Consider the following 20,170-nt stretch of genomic DNA (forward strand, 5'->3'; position numbering starts at 1 on the left):
ATATTTTTTATTATTCATAATTATTAATATAAATGTAATTAAATATGTATAAATAAAAAATATCAAATATTTTTATTAATTATAATATTATTATTTTTTATGATTATATGATATTTATTAAATATTATTTTCAATAAATATATATAGTATATAACAATATAATAAATATAAATTAATTAATTAGTTATTAAAATAAAAATATTTACTTTAATATGAAAATAAAATTAAAAAATTTTTATTATGAAAAATACTAGAATTTTATATACTTATTCAATGATAACTGAATTATAACTTGTTGATTATAATTTGTTGAAACTTGATTGTTTTTAAAATATTAGTGAAGATATCTATTTTAAATTTTAATTTTAGATTTTTGACTATTTTTTATTTACGTAGGACTGATTTTATCGGTTCAACTAGTAATTTATCAATTGAACCAATAAACTAATAAACCAATAGTCTAATCGATTCGATCACCGGTTTGATTTTTATAACTATGCTCTGGAGAAGTTCAAGAGGAATCTAATGCTGAAAACAATGGAAGATTAGGAACAAAAGATACTAAAACTGTGAAGGCAAATGCTCTAGCTATAGAAGTTGTACCAATAACCAATGAGACTACTATTGTCCCTAGCAGTGATGATAATGAATATCCCTGGCTGATCTATTGTGTCTGGAACAGTACTAGACGGTGCTACCAGATTAAGACCTACGAGCCTAAGCATACTTGTTCTAGGGAATTTGGGTCTAACATGGCCGATCATAACTAGGTGGCTGATAAATTAGAGAAGAGGTTATTGATCCAACCTCACGTGACTTATGGAAAAGCTTTTGATTATATTAAGATAGACTTTAAGGTGGTGTGCAATGACAAGATGATCTATAGAGCTTCAAGAGTTGCTAGAGAAAAATATGTTGGGAATGAGAGAGTTCAGTATGAAAAGTTGAGAGATTATCTCACTAAGAGTCACAGAAGCAATCCTGGCAGCATTGCATTGCTGGAAACAACCCCCACAATTCTTGGTTCACCACCATTGTTTAGCAAATTGTATGTCTGGATGGATGGGTGTAGGAATTTAGGGTTGGCTGCAGATCACTGATCGGATTGGATAGATGTCACTTGAAAGGATATTATGGGGGGTAACTGTTGTCTGCTATAGTTCAGGATGCAAACAATCACTTCTATGTGATTGCCTATGCAGTAGTTGACAGTTAAACAAAGAAAAGTTGGAAGTGATTTCTACAACTTCTCCAAGAGGACATTGGTAATTGCTCAACGGAAGAATGAAATTTTATCTTTGATCAGGAAAAGGTAAATGACAGTTATATTATTTATGTTTATATTGTTGTGAATATGTCTAACTGTATTTGAATTGAATTGAGTTGATGTGATGACAGCACCATTATTTTAATTTCACTTGGTGTTACTATATTTGAGGTGGCCTTATTGTATTTGTATTTGAATGGAATTGAATTGGCCTGATTGTATTTGAATTGAATTGTTGTGATCCTGAGTTGCTTGTTTATGTGTACTTGATGTGATTTTATTAGAATTGATGTCATTCTATTTGAATTGAATTGAGGTGATCCTGAGTTGTATTGTTCATTTTTTAGGGACCTATATGCCTGATGTGTTCATTCTTTAAAGACCTATCTGCCTGATAAATGATTCTTTGGAGGACTTATCTGCTTGATGAATGGTTTTACTCAAGATGTATGTGTTTGTTAAATGGTTTCTTCAGGATTCAAATTCACATCTTAAGCTTGTTTATTTGGATGTATTCTGCAGGATTTGCTGCCTGCTTTGCATGAGGTGATGTCGAATGCACACCACAAAAATTGTATACGGTACATTTGAAAGAATTTTATTGGGAGGTTCAAAGACAAACAACTAAAAAATATGGTGTGAGCGTGTGCAAAGAGTAGTACAGATGTAGAGTTCCATCATCATATCCAGAGGTTGAAGAGGATGAACGAAGAAACATGAGCATATCTTGCTAAGTTTTAACCCTTTTGTTGGACCAGATCCCATTTTAGCCACTAACCCAAACTTGACAATGTGACCAACAATATGAGTGAGGTCTGTAATGCCAAAATTAATCACTATAGGGGAAAGCCTATTCTCACCATGTTAGAGGAGCTTCCTTGCTACTTGATGAGAAGAATGACAAAATACAAGAAGGTTCTAAGCACCTACACTAAAGTATTGACACCAGTTCAGCAAAAAAAAATTGGAGGGCCTTATGAAGGATACTAAGTTCTGAACAGTTCAATAGACTGGTGACAACGATAGTAATGTGTTCGAAGTGCAGACACATTTAAAGAAAGTTAGTGTACATCTTGAAAGGCAAATTTGTACTTACAATATTTGGCAACTGACAAATAGTAATGACATGTTGTATTTGACTTATATGTAGTAAAGATATGCATTTTGCTACACTTATGTGAATTTTACTTAATTATTTGTAGGAATACCATATGTTTAACATTAACAACTATTTTTATATTATTTTTTTAGTAAATATTTTTAATTTTTAGTCATCATTCTAATTCTTTTATTCTAATAATACAACAATATACTTTTAACTCATGGTTTGTTAAAGACGAATTTTTCGAGGCTCTTCTCTGTTTCAAACCAAATAGGATCTGTCATTGGGGATTGTGGGTTTTGAGACGAGTTAGAGTGGATTTAGAACTTCCAGTGGAGGTGAGATTTATTCCAATGGGAGTTGAAATTAGTGGATCAATTGCATGAAACTTTAAGGCCTGTAGAGATAGCATGTGATATGCAAGATAGAGTTATATGGAAGTTTGACAAGGAAGGTATTTTTTCAACTAACTCTTTTGTGCAGGTGTTGCAGTCAGAAACACTTCTGGAGGACATCAAAGGCTATAATTTTACCAAAATATTATGGAATGGTTTGGTTCCGCCACGTGTGGAGTTATTTGTCTGGTTTATTTTTATAGGAAGAGTGAATACCAAAGAAAGATTGTATATACTAGGAATTATTAGCCACGGTGATAACATGTGTGTATTGTGTAAAAAAGATGTCGAACATATCTATCACTTGTTTCTTGGTTGTGAGTTTACCTGACAGGTGTGTTGTGAAAAGCTATTTGACTTTGCGAGGCTGTGGTCTATTCCGGTTTCACTGAAAGAATATTGAGAGTTGGACATGAGTCGTTAACAGGAAAAATGAGCGTATCATGTGGCTCATATGTTTCTTTGCAGTTATTTAAAATGTGTGGCTAGAGAAAAACAGACGAATCTTTAATAACAAAGAAGATGAAGTAGAAGAGGTGTTTCATAAATCTTTTATCAGTTACAGAAAATGGTGTAATTTGAATCTTTTTGTTGTTGATGATAATATCGGAGATAACATTAGAAATTATTTTTGGGTTTTAATTCGTTAGATTTTGATGTTTGAAACATTGTTTGAGACTTCGTCGCTCCATTTTGTGTTAAACTCGCTTATTCAAAAAAAAACTCACACTTTTAAATATTATTAATGAACTAGGAACAAAAGTCAATAAATTTTACTTGTTCTTTAAAATTTTTTATATAATATTAGTCTGATTAAACNNAATAATAATAATAAAATTTAATTTTAATAGAAAGCCAATTTAAAATACTCTACATGCATCAAAATTATATTCATAATAATAATTTTTGTTATAAATTCAGGTTAATTCAGTTTTAACAATAGAATCGAAAAAATTCTAAATTTCAGAGAGGGTTAGGGTTGGGGTTATTGGGGAAGCGAAACGTGAATCGATTGACGACTAGTATCAAGTATTCAATTAATCAATTGGCGCTGGATTCGGAAGAAAAAGGTGCGATTGTGGGTTTGAGGATTGAGGAATAAGCGAAAGAAGCTAAGAAGAAAGACGATGAGGAGGTCGGGGATGAGGGTGGTTGCGACGGTGTCTGTGTTGTCCTTAATCTTTCTATATTGGAACTGGAGGGGGGTGAGGGTGGGACCCACTGGAGTGGAAGCGTCGAATTCCGTGTCTGCCTTTGTTCAGAACGCTATCTACTCCAACCGCATCACCATCTTCTCCAAATCCTATTGCCCGTCCGTCATCTTCTCTCTTCGACCTCTTTATTATTAGGGATTAGGGATTCCGCCGACTCAATTTTCAATTTTCATGTTGCTAGGTATTGTTTGCGTGCCAAACGCATCTTTGCTGATCTGAACGAACACCCTTTTGTGGTCGAGCTTGATCTCCGAGGTATTCTACTATTCATTCATTCACTCATTCTGTCTCTATCAATTTGCCGCCTTATGTTACAATCAGTTTTTTTTTTTTTAATGTAGATGATGGGTATCAAATTCAGAGTGTGCTTCTTGATTTGGTTGGTAGAAGCACTGTCCCACAAGTATTTGTCAATGGAAAACATATTGGTGGATCAGATGGTTAGTTATTACCAATAACTTGCTGCTTTTGTTATGTCAATCATATCTAGCTATTCATTTTTGAATTATTATCCTTCTTTCCTTCTTTCTTTCTGTGTCTCGTTACTCACTACTACTTTTTCGTTGTTTATGGCATTACAGATCTCAGAGCTGCAGCACAGAGCGGTGAATTGCAGAAACTTCTCAGTTCAACTTGACATATTGTTAATGCCAAAATTATAGTTAGATTCTCTGTCTTGTTATTTCGAGGGGTCATTCTATAATATCTATAGGAAAGGTTGAGGAGCTCGAATTGATTTCCTTGGTTTAATGCTTATTATAAAGATACAAAATATCGATATACTCGTTGTGGAGCTGGAAAATGGAAATTATAGATATGGATCATTGAAGACAGTGAAACAACTATTAAGCCTGCGAGGAGTGTTAGGATCGGCAACTTTTGTGTTTTGTAACCATCAATTGGCCATCAATGGTGTGAGATTATATCCAATGGTGGGAGATTATTCATTTTTTCTTTTGATAGTTAAGTGCTGGCCACAAAACACAAAAGTTGCTGGCCCTCTAAACTTTCTCTAAGCTAAATTCTATCATTTTTTGTATCCATATCTTGACAAGATTGTTTCAACCGGGAAAAAAAAAAGCAGAAGCCTCAGCAGGAGGCAAAGGTCAAACAGTGAATTGTCTTATGAACCCTCCTTTCTATTAAAAGTTTAAAACAGAAAACGCTTTCAGATTCACGCATTGGACGAATGGTTCTGCTACAAATAATCTAACAAAGTTGGAATTAACTGTATCGAATGTTTGCATAGAACAGAATTACAAGACAGTCTATATTGACCTAAAGAAGTCTAAATTTGCCTATAGGTGTATGTCACAACACTGTCGTATGTTATGTGCTACCATGAGCAATTATACTTTTTCTGGACACTTAAGAATATGAGATTCCAAACACATGAAAATGCAATGGCACAGCTTTGTCTACCAACAAATCTTAAAAATAAACTGTATTTGAATTCTCTCATCAGGACGAAGCTATACTGTCGGGTCTCCAATGGCCTTTCTTTGCACATAGAAAACCCTCTTGTTTTTTGGAGACGGTTATTTCCCACTGCAGGGATTTTAACAAAGCCTCTATTTCTCCAATGGTGCTAGCTTCATCACGAACAATCAATTTACCCTCCGGTCTGAGTATTCTGTCAACCTCTGCCATGACAGGAACAAGTTTGCACCTGTGGATCCAAAATAAACAAAAACGGATCAATGTACTGCAATTCCTCTAGTGTGGATGAAGAAGGATCACTACTACCATCCATACCTCTCCTTAAGCTTTGAGAAAAGATGATCTGCATGCAAAATATCATAAGTTCGTGGATAGGTGCTAAAGGATTCACACCAGTCATGGTATATCCCAAACAGACCCCTCTCATAGATGATAGGAAGTGTGTCTGGTGCATCTACGTTCACCACATTGAATACCCAAACAGGGAGATCTTTCAAAGCTGCTGCAAATCTGCACACACACACAAACACACACGGTGTTTACATTATGTATCTCACATAAATGAAAATGTATATAGTAGTAAGAATCTTTACCCCCCATAAACAGCTCGCATGTCCATGATGTTTCTCACGCCAGACCAAGTTATACCAGCATTACTCAGCTCATCCACAACATTCTTCCAGCGATCATTGTCCGCTGCAAAATCTTGAGAAGCCGGTTTTCCATAGATCCCCGTCTCCGAATCGTTTAGCCAATATGGAGTTTTGTGCAACCGAGCAGGCCAAGCTTCCGGCCATTTGGCTCCTCTCTCAGCCTTGTTAACAGGCACCTTGTGCATACAAGCCTGTAGAGGTACATACCTGGTAATATAACAACTCATTCAGGAAATTATGATCAGAACAAAAGAACTAAAACTTATGGTAAAACTATATTAGAGTCCATTGATGCATGTACCAAGCAGCATTCGGATCATCATCATCCTTGCACAAGGGAGGTTGGTTCTGTTCTCTTTGCTCGTAGCATTGATTGGAAGTTGGTTTGCGAAAAAAGGCAGCACCAACACGGTTTAGTTCATCCTTGTTGATAGTGACAAGTTCCCAGCACATGGTCTTTGTGAGTGCAGTCATTTCTAGAGGAGATTTTATAACAAGTGAGTTGCTATAAAATGAACAGCAATTTGTTGACACACAAGATATATAGCTTACCCTCCCATATGTGAACATCTTCTGGTAGCTTCTGGTATACAGGAGTAGCAGACCACACGAAATAACCCCCTGGGCGCAGAAGTCGATTCAATTCCAAGAGCAACATACCACCTAGAAAAGAGAGTTTGCAAGTGAGGCATGCACGCATGAAGAAAGAAAGAAAATGATTGAACATACCGTCAGCATGCCAAGGTACACGACAACGCGCACAATGCAGGAGATCAAAGGCACGGCTAGGGAATGGGAGCCTCTGAGAACCCATGACAGCAGATATGGCGGGTATCCCTCGCTCGAGGGCGAACTGAACTTGCGCTTCATGTTCGTCTTTTGGCGCCAAAGACATGGCAATAACATCTCTTTCGAACAAGTATCCTCCAAAACTTCCAACCCCACATCCAACATCCAATATCACCCGAGTATGCTTCCCCCATCCAATCCCAGCTTCAGCCTGACACACACAACCACATTCACATTGGCTCAACATACAATTAACAAATCAAAGTGTAATTCACCTACCTGCTGAAGAAAATCAATGTAGTGGAGGGCTCCATGAATGAACTGGGTTCCGCCTCCAGGGAATGTTAAGTATTCACCCGACACCTTCACCCAATTCTGGTGCCCCTTCACCTGCGCTAGCTTTACGTGTGGCACGTTGTGGTACCATATCTGTGCCAACACAAGACAGTAATGATTACTTGTGCTGAGCATGAATGAATGAAATTAAGCGTGAAAGAAAGTAAGTAACCTTTTCCCTGCTGTGAGGCCATTCCACGGGTTTCTTGTAACCTTGGGGAAGAGGAACAAGGCAAGTAGGTGCATCCTCAGGGCAATGCCTTTCCCTGTGCTCAAAGTGCTTCGTGCTGCGAAGTCTCTTTATGGCCTTCTCGTTATCCAAACACGGTATGTAGTCCGCACCTGCCGTCGTGTTGCACACTTGCCACGTCAGCTGATCTTCGCTCCCCTCTCCGCCCTTTGACTCTCCCTTCTGCCTCTTCGACTCATCTGCCTGCGTCGACCATGCTTTCTCTTTCTCCTTTTTCTTCTTCTTTTTCTTCTTCTTCTTTGCTCCCTCGCCTCCATCTGTCTCTCTCGTCTTTCCCATCTCTCCCTTCTCTTCCTTCAACTGCTCTCGATTTGCTTCCTCCTCCTCCATTTTAACATCTAGGGCCTTGCTAGTTACCTCTTCCACATTCGTGGTAGCATGTTCTGAACCTACCTCACTTACTACAGATGCAGCTTGTTCCTTTTGCGTTATGGAGCTTTCCTCGGATATCTGAGAGTCAGTAATGGCAGCAGTGTGCTGTTGGCTTTGTCCATCGTGTTTGTGGTCGCCGGACTTGATGGCATCCTCAGGGAGATGGCCGGGGTTGTCACCGAAAACCGGAGTTACAGTATCTCTCTTGTCCTTTTTGTCTTCTGTTATTGTGTCATCAGCGATGTCATCGGCGACAGTTTCGGTGTCGGTGGTATCAATGGCGGTGCGGGTGGAAGTTTCGTCATCGGGGGAGACGACGGAGTTGGAGCTGAGCATCCAAACGCCAAAGATGCATAGTCCAATGAAAACCAATATTGTTAAGGTTGATACGTAAGATGGAGATGAAGATGATCTCCTACTGTTCCGTGACTTGAACAGTGCCATACCATGAGAATGCTTGTCTTGTCGTGTGTGCATGGACACAGAAATGTATGCTAATGGCAAGAAACAAAAACTTAGAACTGTTCAAACGTGAAACTTGGAATGCATTGATGATCCAAAAGAGTCGGAGTAGGAAAATTTGACGACACAGAGAAATCTCACTCTACCCCTTACTGTTAGGACTTTTTCTTTTCCTTCATTATTCTATTAAATCATTTAATTAATGTGTTGAAGAAGAAGCCTAAGGAGTTTTTTGTTTGTGTTGAACGAGACCATTGTTATGGGCCCTTTTTTCGGTATTCTGACTTTTGTTATGATTATTCTGAAGGCCCAAATATTCTTTCTCCTAGGCCTTGGATCATTATTTTTTCATAAGACGATGGAACAGTCCAAACAAAAACAATAAAACTAAAGACGAGGTATAATGGTTTCCACTTTCCAAGTCCCCTGACCAAAAACAATATGGAAGATGGATTCCAAGGAAAATTATTATTTATTTATTATTATTAGTATGTGTAGGGTATGGTTGGAACAAGACGAACTCTGGTTTCTCTAAGGGAGGGATTGTAGAGTTGTCAATAATCAAGGACCTGAAACAGAAGAATTGTTACTCTCACTATAACAACCAAAATAATAAGTGTCTTTTTTTTCTTTTTAAGGTTTTGTTAACAAAAGTCATTTTTATTAGAAGTTTTTAAGGGTTTTTTAATCAAATACACAACAGATGCATTAACAGCTTCAAATATTTAACTATTCAATACAAACTCACTATATTGAAAGATATTTTAACACTCGTTAATTAACTTCTTTTTTTATACTTAACTTGCATACTGAATTGATATATATATTTTAATTTATTATTAGATGAAATATTGAATTTATTTCATGTAAGTTCTACAATATCGTAATTAATAAATGAAAAATTGTAATGCTACTAATCAGCTAAACATAAAAAAATATTTGCTCTCGCTCTCTCCGAAAAAATTTTAAATCCTAGAAGGCTAATGTTTCCATCTCAGCTAACAAGACAATGGCGACATTTTCCTTATTTTTCTGTAATCAAAATTTGTAGTCACTCTCAACTCATTGTTGAACATAGAGAATGTATGTTTTTTTTTCAGAGTTAAGTCTAATATTTCTTCTTCTTAATGGAAGTTTCGTTTAACTTTTTTTATAAATAAAATTTTGGGTAAATAATTTTTCTGGTTCCTAATTATTTATTTGAAGGATAAAATATCTTTTTTGAATTCAAAAATTCATAATCAATTTCTAATCACTTAAGTAATTGGTCTAAATAGCCTTCCGTAAATAGTAATTTATTGACGTGTCAAGAACCATTTAGACTAATTACTTAAATGGTTAAAGACCAAAATTTTCAAATTGTGCATAGATATTATGTTCTTGTGGTAAATAGTTAGGAACAGAAAAGAATATTTATTTTAAATTCTTTTTCAAAAAAAAAAAAAATGTATGTTAGTTCTACTTAGTTCATACTCAGAAGTCAACATTTTCTCCAAAATCAAAGCGGGGAGAAAAGGAGTGTAATTTGCTGGGAAAGCTAAGCGGAGATGATGGACAACTAACTAACTATATATCCATGTCAACTACTTTTTTTTATGTTTGAAAAACATGTCAACCACTTATGCATGTGTGTCATAAATCTTAATCGTGCTTTTCGGGTTCCGAGTGAACACTGAAATTCAATACCAACCATTGCTTAATTCTTTTCCTTCTTATATACCTTTCTCTTTCGATGGCACATTATGTTAGTTCAGTGATGGGTGGGTTGGCCGTCTTTTCATTCAATCCAAACCAAAAAGCGAAAAACGCATACATGCACAACTTGCTCTACCCACGTGATCAAATCTTCATTAAATGCAATAATTATAATAATTAGTGCTTTTAATATTGCATCCAAACGCAATATATCCATTATATTAATTGATGTGATCCTCCTCCCACCCCAAAATGCAAGAACAAATGTTTTTTTAGTAATTCACATATTATCGTATGATTTTTTTTTTTCAGATGAGTTGAACGGTCTTCACATTATAACACAACACTTTTAAGAAATTTTTAATTATCATTTGGTATCAACCAAATTTCGAACTCAAGTGTGATTACTCAAGAGGCAAATAAATTATCATTACGCCAAGACCTCAACTACTACTACACATGTTTATTCATTTCAATTTCATACCCTGCCAATCAAATTTTCTAAATCTTTTTTTGGAATCAGCTCTCTAAGACTATGAGATTCTATCATAGATACCAAAAGTTTAATATACAATGTAAAGAAAAAAGAATTTGGTGATCTATTTCCACTTTGTTTCCCTCACAGAGATGATAATCGACTATATCGGTGTTCGGATAAACTAACCAAAGTGGTTTTTCGAGACCTTGCAACCTTCTTCACACAAACTAGAGTAATTGGTACTTGGAAAAATATTCCAATGGCTAAATGAGTGAATAGTTTTTGATAGTGTTTTATGCATAAAAAACTGTATGTGTACCTCCCTTGTTAGATTCTAACTTGTTTTATAAGGTTGATTCCCAGGCTAACGACTTTATGCCTTTATTAGTCTTAATAGGCTTTTACTATTCCATTAAACGGTTTATATTTTGCATATTGATTGTTTCCTTTGATTAATCCATTCCCCAAATCCTAAGTCCGATACTCAAACTTTTACTCTTTTTGCCTTTTACTTTTAAATTTGAAAGAGTTAAAAAAACTTTGCAGGATTCCATGAGTCGTAGAGTAGTGGGCATATATAAAAAAGAGGTGGTGAGTGAGAGGGGAGTATTGATTTCAAGGGTCATATGGCCCACGCCATCTATATAAAATAATGTTATATGTATTATTTGATGTATATTTCACTTTGATATCAAAGTTGATGTATAAGAAATAAAAAAGATAAAAGGTTTTTTAATTGCAAAAATAATATATACAAAAAAAATTTATTATTGTATTTTTAAGAACTAATTTGAAGTATTTAATCTTTTCAATAGTCAAATTGACAAACACTTAATTTTTAGACCATATTGACTATATATAACAAGAAGGAATGCTAAGGAATGCTGTTTGCAGATTCTTAATGCCTCTTTATTAATTGATTAATTAATTATCTTTCTTTAATTTTCTAACCTTTAACAATTAATTAAGAATAAGCGCTTAGCTTGTGACCTAGTGTTAATAATCAAGACCTATGTAAGACTATAGTGTTGGGGTCACACTCATCACTCATCAGAGGTTACTGTGAATAATGTTTTTACTTAATTAGTGCAATGCAGCTAGATATAGATCATGGACACACTGATAGCAACTTTCTTGGAAACCCGGAATTATAGGTCAAACTTTGAAAGTTGCAAGTTAATCACCGGAAAAGATCAATAATTGGATCAAATTGTTCATCAGTACCACATCATAATATCGTTGAGATTAGACAGTCATTAACTTATTAGTAGCCAGATTCTGAGTTAGCCCTATATGTATATATGTATAATATAATATCCTCCATGCAGTCCCATCAAGCAATTAGCGAGCTTAAATAATCTGTTTACTGTTCCATATTTGAACATTGATTTATCCTTAAAATAATTATTCGTGTGAACTATTCTCGATCATCAAGTAATTAAGCAGCAGGGCCTGTAAAAGAATGAAAGCGAAAAGAGATAAAGAAGTTTCATATTGCCATTATGACGAGTGAGCACAAATCTATTAAATAATAATAATCATGCAAAAGATATAGAGATGTTGCAATGTTACTTACTATTTTGGGCGGTGCATCACTTTCACCATTGTAGATATGGATGGTACTAATTACCTCATTGTCCAATCAAAGCCCACTACAAAAATTGATGATGAAAATTCCATAGGGCCGGTCACAGCAATTTAAATTAATAAATATAGATATATAATGTGTGCTTTTCATTTAATCAAGTCATTTGAACAGAAATATAATATAACCATACTTTTATGATTGGAGGGGTCCGAAATTAACAACCAGTGTGGTGACACGTTGTGGATTCTAGTTAACAAAGACCCTAGAGGGAGATTAATTAATCATTTGAGACATTATTTGATAACGAAAATGATAAGTACTATATATACACACTTTTGGAACAATATATACCAATCAAATTGTTGATCTAAAAGGATGAGATTCTGTCCCTTTAATATGTAAATGTATGTGTGTGATGTATGCGTACGTACGCGTGCAAGGTGCAACCAAATCTGAATTCAGTGTGAGTGTGGACACTGAACAGGGACTTTGAAACACTGAACAAGCACTACACACACACACATATATACATATACCATGATTGATGACCTGGGTTTCATAACTCTGTAGGTCGTGGGGCATAGGACAATGAAACTGGAACACACAAGAAAAGAATGGGACACAAAGTCCTTAAGTCATGTGTTGTATGTTCTTTTTGGAAACCAAACCACTTTATGTATGGGTTGGTCTCATTTTTCATTTTACCTCTAAACAACACATTGGGCCAGGTTATCGTCACTCTCTACTTGTTTATTTCGTTGACCCAAATATTTATTTTCTAAATTAAAAAAATAATTTGTTAGTAAACATGACAATGCAAGGACCTCTTGGGACAAGGAGCAACAGTGTTCGAAAGTGAGGAGAATGATGGAAATTAAAGGGTTGTTTTTGGTCTTTTGACTAAAGGCATGGTTCTTGAAGTGACATTGGCATCGACTTTCTTTGCTCCCCACATGATCAGTCTTCATAAAGTGGTCTGCCAAAAGAAGAGCTAAAAAAATTAACTCTTCCACTCCGCAAAACCATAATAATTATTGGTCATCAAAGTAGTACATACAAGTAGTACTCATCAATTATATTAGGCACAAAACAGTGCAAGTCAATGATACCATTAAAAAGCCTCTAAGCTTGATTAGTAGTGTGGGGATTTCTAAGCCCCCCACATAAATAGTTACGTACTTACGTCCACAACAAGCCTTGCATGTGTTGTAATTTACTGCAATTTTCAAAATCGTTGAATTTTAGGTAAGCTTTGCATACAGGGCATTAAATAATTGATGGAACGTTTATGAAACTTAACATTGTGAACCAAATAGTACTACTATCTATACACAGTTGGAATTCGAAAACGATTTAACTATTTTCTTTTTTAGAAAATCAATTAATTCTCCTAAGTATTTTTTTATATATTTTATATGGATTTGAAGGGTGAAAAACCCTAATTATTTAATGTGTGAAGAAGTGATCAGAAATGAAATTGTCTGTAGTTGCTATAGCTTGATGGCTAGGTAGAGAAGACAAATAAGAAGAAAGGCCACTTTCTCGGTTATAAGACTCGCAGAGATGGAAAGCCTTTGCTCTATTTGTCTTCTTTTAGATAGCAACCCTACGGTCAAGAAAAATTCCTTCATCACACTCTCTTGACTTGTCAATTTCTCTTTCCACACTTGTGATTCAATTCAGCTAATTTCGTACAAGTTTTGAGAGAATGGAATTTATGATCTTCAATTTCTGCAAATACTTCATATTAAATTCAATTTCTCTTAACTCTTTCGCTTTTGTTTCAATTTTGAATGCGTGCATCGGTAACAAGTATGCGGTTAACTTATTACTACTATATCTTCTTATGACATGCATTAATCAATTATTCTGTACAACTATTTTTCTTAAACAAAAACATTTCCCACTAACTATATATATATTTATATACATCCCTAGCTATCTATTAAGGACAATTATGTGCATACCACTGTATATACGTGGACCAGTAGTCTAATAAGCTATCAATTAATTTAGTCACATCTATATATATACCTAGCTAATGAATGGTGCATCACATGCATCCAAGTAAACAAATTAAAAAAAATTACTAGAAATATAATCAATTAATTATTTGTGTTTTTTTATTAATGTAAGATTTAAAAAAAAGTAGTTTCATACAATTTTTAAAACACATGCTACAATAAAGTATATATGTTAGAATTTCATATATCACAATTAACGCTATGCATTATTGGTTAGAAATTGACTAATAATTTGAAAATTTTGAGTTAAAATTTATATGGGTGATGTTAGGCATACTTTAATTTTTTCATTTAACCATTAGTCTATCTTGTTAAAAAATTATTTAATTTTTTTAATTTATTTGTGGACAATACATATATTAATTACAGGGTATTGCTATACATCCAAGTATTTTTTAATCCAAGTTTATTCAAATAGGTCCAACACCAATAAAAACCACTCATTAAAAGAGCGTCATTACATGCGCTTTTTCTTCTTCTTTTTCTTCTTCTTCTTCTTTCAAATACACGCATACGTCTTCTCCTTCTTCTTTAAATTCACGTATACATTCTCCTCCCCCTCCTCCTTCTTCTTCTTCGCGCATGCAGATTCTTCTTCTGCTTCTCCTCTTCTTCCTCCTCCTCTTCTTCTTCTCCTCTTTTGTTATTGTCATCACCAACAACATCAATATTTTGCTAATGACGTGTTCGGTTCATTATGTAGGAAGCTGTTTTGAATTTGATTTTATATAATGGATAATGTTCCGTTCATTTAGTACTATACAATTGTTTCACCTTAATGACGTGTTTGGTTTATTATGCAGAAAGCTATTTTGAATTTGATTTTATATAATGGATAATGTTCCGTTTATTTAGTACTATACAATTGTTTCACCTTAATAACATGTTCAGTTCATTATGAATTGAATTGAATTATTTTGAATTGAATTGAATTGATAATCTCTAAAAGGAGGAGATCAAGAAGGAAAGAAGAAAAATCTTTCTGTGTAAATTTAGAAGGAGGAGGAGGAGGAGGAGAAAGAAACGGAGAATGAGAAGGAGAGAGCACGTAAATTGAAAAGTTGTTACAACAACTTGGATAGACTTGGATAAGAATTTTACTTGGACGTAGAGTTTTATTCTTAATTATAATCACAAATTATGCTATTTCAAATTAAATTGACTTATATAATAATGATCTTATTTATTATTATAAATGCTAAATTAAATAAGGCAAAATTACTTTTGATTTGGAATTAAATAAAAATAAAACCATATATTATCTTTATGGGCTTTAAATACTATTTTTATTTGGAATTTAGGATTTAATGGATGTCATACTCAAATATAAATAGTGACTTCAGGATTTCGGTCCCCAACATACCAAAGTCGCTTCAACAACTATTTTTTCATAAGAAAAGTTGCAATTCAGCCACCCTATTAGAGATACAGAACAAATTTTCAATTTCTATGAGTAAAAGTACGCTTCTCCACTATGATATATATAATTTTGGTGATTCAATATGAATGATTTGAATTATAAAATAATTTATTACAACAAGTGGTATCAGAATCATTCATAATTTAGCCATAAAAAATATTCAGTTTTATTTTTTACTATGCGTCAATATGTGTGTATATATATATCATATATGAAACGTAACTATGATTAGATCATAACAATAATAAAGTAAAAGAAGATTTGGTGACGAAGAGCACAAAAAAAGTCAAGATGGATGGAGAAGATCAAGCAGAAGAACATATGAAGATCACACAGGAAGGAGAAAAGTCAGAGAATATTAAAGAGTCTAAAAACTCGCTGGAGAATGTTGTTACCTTTATCAATAGTGCATCCAAAGGTTCCAAGCTTTCCTACAAGAAAAGGCTGATGAATGACAGGCTTGAAAAGCTGAATCTATATGAAATCGTCGAGATGGTCACAGAAGACTACATCTCCGATGAGAATCCAATGGAACATATGGAGAAATCACAGACTCTTTTCAATCCAAATCCTGTTATAGAGGTGTCTTTGGAAGAATATGATGAATGGTGCAGGGCGTGGAAGCAAGCATTCATCGTTAAGCCCTTAGAGAAGAGTTTGAATTTACAGACTATGGAACGGTGGATAAACCGGAGATGAACAAAGAAGGAAGCAGTTCGTGTGATGGACCTTGTCGGAGGGTACTTCCTAGTGTGATTCTCTAGCCAAGAGGATTATTCACATGCTTTATTTGAGGGTCCTGGATGATCGCTGATCATTACCTCTTGGTTCAAAGGTGGCGACCTTTATTCATTCCCCAAGAGAGTGAGGTTAAAAAGGTTGTTGTTTAGATCAGGATTTCCAATCTCCCAGCCGAATTATATAATAGTTATTTCTTATGGAATGTTGAAAAATCTATTGGAACCATACTCAAAGTGGATGAACACATATCTATTCACTCAAGAGGTAAATTTACACGCATTTATGTAGAAATTGATTTAAGGAAAAAGCTGGTGTCATCTTTCTCAGCCTTGGGAAAAGAATTTAGGCTAGAATACGAAGGTCTTCATCTAATATGTTTCAATTGTGGTAAATACGGACATAAATGTGATGGATGTCCAAAGAAGGTGAAGGGAGTAAATGATAGACAACAATCTCAAGTAGCTACTGAAGGGAAAAACGCCGCCGCGGTCCAAGGCCAGCCAGCATCAATGAATAGAGGAAATCATGTTAGGAAAGATCTGATTGCAACGAAAATTCGGGGGTGATAGAAATAGCTATTGGTTAAGTTAAGGAATGCCACGAGCATCAATCTGGGGAGGAAAATCAGATATAACTGTTGTAAATGAGAAAAGTTTATATGATTGTCAAAAAGCTCCAGAGAAAAAATTTTGTCCCTGCACCCCTTTTTACTTGGCAAAGAAAGACTACAAAGAGAATACTAGATTGTTTTATTAGCAATTTTGACTTTTTTGATATTTTCTCAGATGTTGGTGTCAAACATTTATCCAAACTAAAGTCTGATCATCTTCCCATTTTGCTGGATTTTCAATTAACTCAAAGGGAAGGAGTTAAGCCTTTCATATTTCCTACCCCTTGGGTTTTGCATGAGGATTATAATAATATGGTTACAAGTAGCTGGCTGGAACAAAATAGCTTGTTACAGAATATTAGCAACTTTGTCAGCACAGCTAAGACTTGGAACAAAGAAGTTTTTAGGCATATTTTTAAGAAAAAACAACGCATTTTTCTAAGGTTTGAAAGGATCAACAAAAAGAACTCTTTCAACGATAATCCCTTCTTGGAAAAACTCCAAAAAGATTTGTGAAAAGAATATGAGACAATAGCAATTCAAGAGGAGACTTATTGGCAACAGATGTCTAGATATGATACCATTAAATTCGGTGATAAAAATTCAAAATATTTTCACTCAAAGACAAATGAAAGATGTAAGAGAAACAAAATCACAGCCTTAAAGAGTGAGGAAGGCGAATGGGTGGACAATGTGGACACTCATAAAGTTTGGGGTGTTAATTTTTTTAACAATCTCTATTGTTCAGAATCTGATTATAATGACTTTTTTGTTTCTAATCAATTTCCTAAATTACAGGATATAAAGTATCAGGATATGGCTAAGGAGGTATCAAACAAAAAGATTAAGGATACGATTTTTTCTATGGAAAGCTGGAAGGCTCCGGGAAGCGATGGTCTCGCAGCCAAATTCTATCAACAAGCCTGGAATATGGTGGCAAATTCACTTACGACTTGGGTGAAAGAAGTTTTTAATGAGCCTCACAACATAACAGAAGTGAACAAGACTCTAATAGCTATTATTCCCAAAATTTTCTCACCAAAAAATTTTGGACATTTTAGACCTATTAGTTTCTCTAATGTTTGCTATAAAATTGTGACTAAACTCATTGCATCTAGATTAAAAAAATATATGCCTTCTCTTATCTCTAATACTCAATCAAGTTTTGTGCTTGGCAGAGTTAGTGCAGATAATATCTTAGTAGCACAAGAGGTGGTTCACACCATAAGGAATAAAAAATATGAAAAAGGTTTGATGGCAATTAAAATAGATCTAGAAAAGACCTATGACAGACTTAATTGGCTCTTTGTGATGGACTCCCTCAAAGATGCAGGGATCTCGGATCAAATTCGAAGTGTTATTAGCTTTTGTATATCGACAACATCCATGAACCTTGTATGGAATGGCTCTCCATCAGAAAGCTTCTCCCCAAATAGAGGAATCAGACAGGGAGATCCTTTTTTCTCGTACCTCTTTGTTTTGTGCATTGAACGTTTATCCCATTTAATAAATAAATTAGTCTATGATAAGAAATGGGAACCTATAACTCTATCAAGAGGAGGGCCTAAAATTTTTCATCTCTGTTTTACAGATGACCTAGGTCTCTTTGCAAAAGTGGATAGAAAACAAGTTCATATTATCAAGGAGGCTTTAAATCATTTTTGTGAGAGTTCGGGACAGAAAAAAACCTTGGCAAGTCTTGTGTGTATTTCTCTAATAATATTAATCATACCATGAAACAAATATTGAGGGAAGACTTAGGAATCAACCTCACAGCTAACTTGAAAAAATACTTGGGAGTCCCTCTCATTCATGAAAGATGCAATCAACAATAGTTTTTATTATTGACAAGATGCAAAGCAAAATATCTAGTTGGAATAGAAGGACTCTCTCCTTAGTCGGGAGGTGCACACTTGTACAATCAGTGTTATCAACTATTCCTAGCTACTGCATGCAAACCATGAAGATTCCAGTAGTAGTGTGCAGCAAGATAGACAAAATTTGCAAAAATTTATTATGGAAAAGCAGTGATGAGAAAAAGAAAATACATCTTCTTAGTTGGGACAACGTGTATAAACCGAAAGAGAAGGGTGGGTTAAGCATTCGAAAGGCACAAGATTCTAATTTCCTATTTCTAATGAAGCTTGCTTGGGGCCTCATCCACAATAGAGAAGTGCTCTGGGTTAAGGTTATGCGGGTAAAGTATGGTTGTGGCGAAGGTACCATGCCTAATATTCAACACAGATCAAGTAATTCTAATACATGGCTCGGGATTACTAAAGTCTGAAAAAAATTTAAAAGTAACCTTATTTGGAAACTAGGAAATGGAGTTATGGCTTCTTTTTGGAAAGAACAACAGGTCCCAGATTTTACAGAGCTTTCGGAGGTATCTCTAGTTAAGTTAGATGAAAACAAGCTAAATGAGAAAGTATCAGATTATGTAACAGAAGATGGCAAGTGGGATTGGGAAGCGCTAAACCTGGTTCTACCTGAGAAAGTTATAGATGTTATTCATACTATTAAAGCACTTAACCCCTATGTTGGAGATGATTTCATCAGCTGGCTAGCTAATCTGAATGGTAATTTTTCTATCAAATCAGCTTATGAAACAATTTACAGCGACGGGGGAGAGAGGACAATAGACTCTAAACATATTTGGAAAATAAAACTCCTACAAGGCTAAAGTCTTTTAGTTGGTTGATAACTCATGATGCTCTAATGACAAATTTCAAGAGAAAGAAGAGAGGCCTTACCGAGGATGGAAGCTGCTCACGATGCCGAAATGATGATGAGATTCTGCTCCATATGTTACGTGACTATCCTTTCATCCGCATCGTCTGGAATAGCATTGTCAATAGTAACTTAAAACGTGAGTAATGAAATTATACTCATAAGTTGATGTTTTAGTGTAAAATATTAGTGGAATATCATTAAATTATGATTGTCTCAGATTTAATTGTGTGTGTCAATAATTTGGTGTAAAATTAATTGATTATTTTATTAGGATATAAAGATTATTGTGTATGTCACATATGGGAATATTGATCTATTCAAAGGAAGATTTATATTTTGGCCGAGTTATGTGTACACATTAATAATATTTGAGTAATGAAAAATAATGTACATTATTTATGCGAACAATAATTGACCCAAAGAAAGTTTATTATTTGGCCAAATAATAAGCATTACACATTTTTGCTTATTTTCTATTAATTATGAGGTCAATAATCAGCACAAAAGAAAGTTATTCTTTTTCCAATTAATAGAAAATATATGCGATAATAAATAGGTTACAAAGTTTAAGTTTTCATGTGCGCATTCAGTTGGTCCAAAG

The 20,170-nt window shown here is 34.5% G+C and overlaps 2 protein-coding genes across 2 annotated transcripts; one reads left to right on the forward strand and one right to left on the reverse strand.

Moving 5' to 3' along the window:
* On the forward strand, positions 3,670-5,008 carry LOC107642913 (glutaredoxin-C3). Its single transcript, XM_016346419.2, has 4 exons — positions 3,670-4,076; positions 4,160-4,233; positions 4,320-4,418; positions 4,560-5,008. Exons 1-4 carry the CDS (start codon positions 3,892-3,894, stop codon positions 4,613-4,615), a joined length of 414 nt encoding a protein of 137 aa, XP_016201905.1. The 5' UTR covers positions 3,670-3,891; the 3' UTR covers positions 4,616-5,008.
* Positions 4,946-8,484, reverse strand: LOC107640153 (probable methyltransferase PMT27). The gene is made up of 8 exons (XM_021123041.1): positions 7,369-8,484; positions 7,140-7,289; positions 6,801-7,071; positions 6,624-6,734; positions 6,373-6,547; positions 6,012-6,278; positions 5,734-5,928; positions 4,946-5,647 (listed from the first exon to the last, which is right to left on the reverse strand). The coding sequence occupies exons 1-8, from the start codon at positions 8,293-8,295 to the stop codon at positions 5,440-5,442; spliced, it is 2,304 nt and encodes a 767-aa protein (XP_020978700.1). The 5' UTR covers positions 8,296-8,484; the 3' UTR covers positions 4,946-5,439.

The sequence above is a fragment of the Arachis ipaensis genome, chromosome B05, assembly GCF_000816755.2.
Source record: "Arachis ipaensis cultivar K30076 chromosome B05, Araip1.1, whole genome shotgun sequence".
Taxonomy (NCBI): Eukaryota; Viridiplantae; Streptophyta; class Magnoliopsida; order Fabales; family Fabaceae; genus Arachis; species Arachis ipaensis.

What these genes read in the sequence shown, in the direction of transcription:
- LOC107642913 (XM_016346419.2), top strand. Translation starts at nt 3,892, where the DNA reads ATGAGGAGGTCGGGGATGAGGGTGGTTGCGACGGTGTCTGTGTTGTCC. An exon ending in GGTCGAGCTTGATCTCCGAG is followed by an intron (nt 4,234 to 4,319) that starts GTATTCTACTAT and finishes TTTTTAATGTAG; the next exon opens with ATGATGGGTATCAAATTCAG. An exon ending in ACATATTGGTGGATCAGATG is followed by an intron (nt 4,419 to 4,559) that starts GTTAGTTATTAC and finishes ATGGCATTACAG; the next exon opens with ATCTCAGAGCTGCAGCACAG.
- LOC107640153 (XM_021123041.1), bottom strand. Translation starts at nt 8,295, where the DNA reads ATGCACACACGACAAGACAAGCATTCTCATGGTATGGCACTGTTCAAG. An exon ending in ACATTGATTTTCTTCAGCAG is followed by an intron (nt 7,072 to 7,139) that starts GTAGGTGAATTA and finishes TGTGTGTGTCAG; the next exon opens with GCTGAAGCTGGGATTGGATG. An exon ending in ATGCGAGCTGTTTATGGGGG is followed by an intron (nt 5,929 to 6,011) that starts GTAAAGATTCTT and finishes GTGTGTGTGCAG; the next exon opens with ATTTGCAGCAGCTTTGAAAG.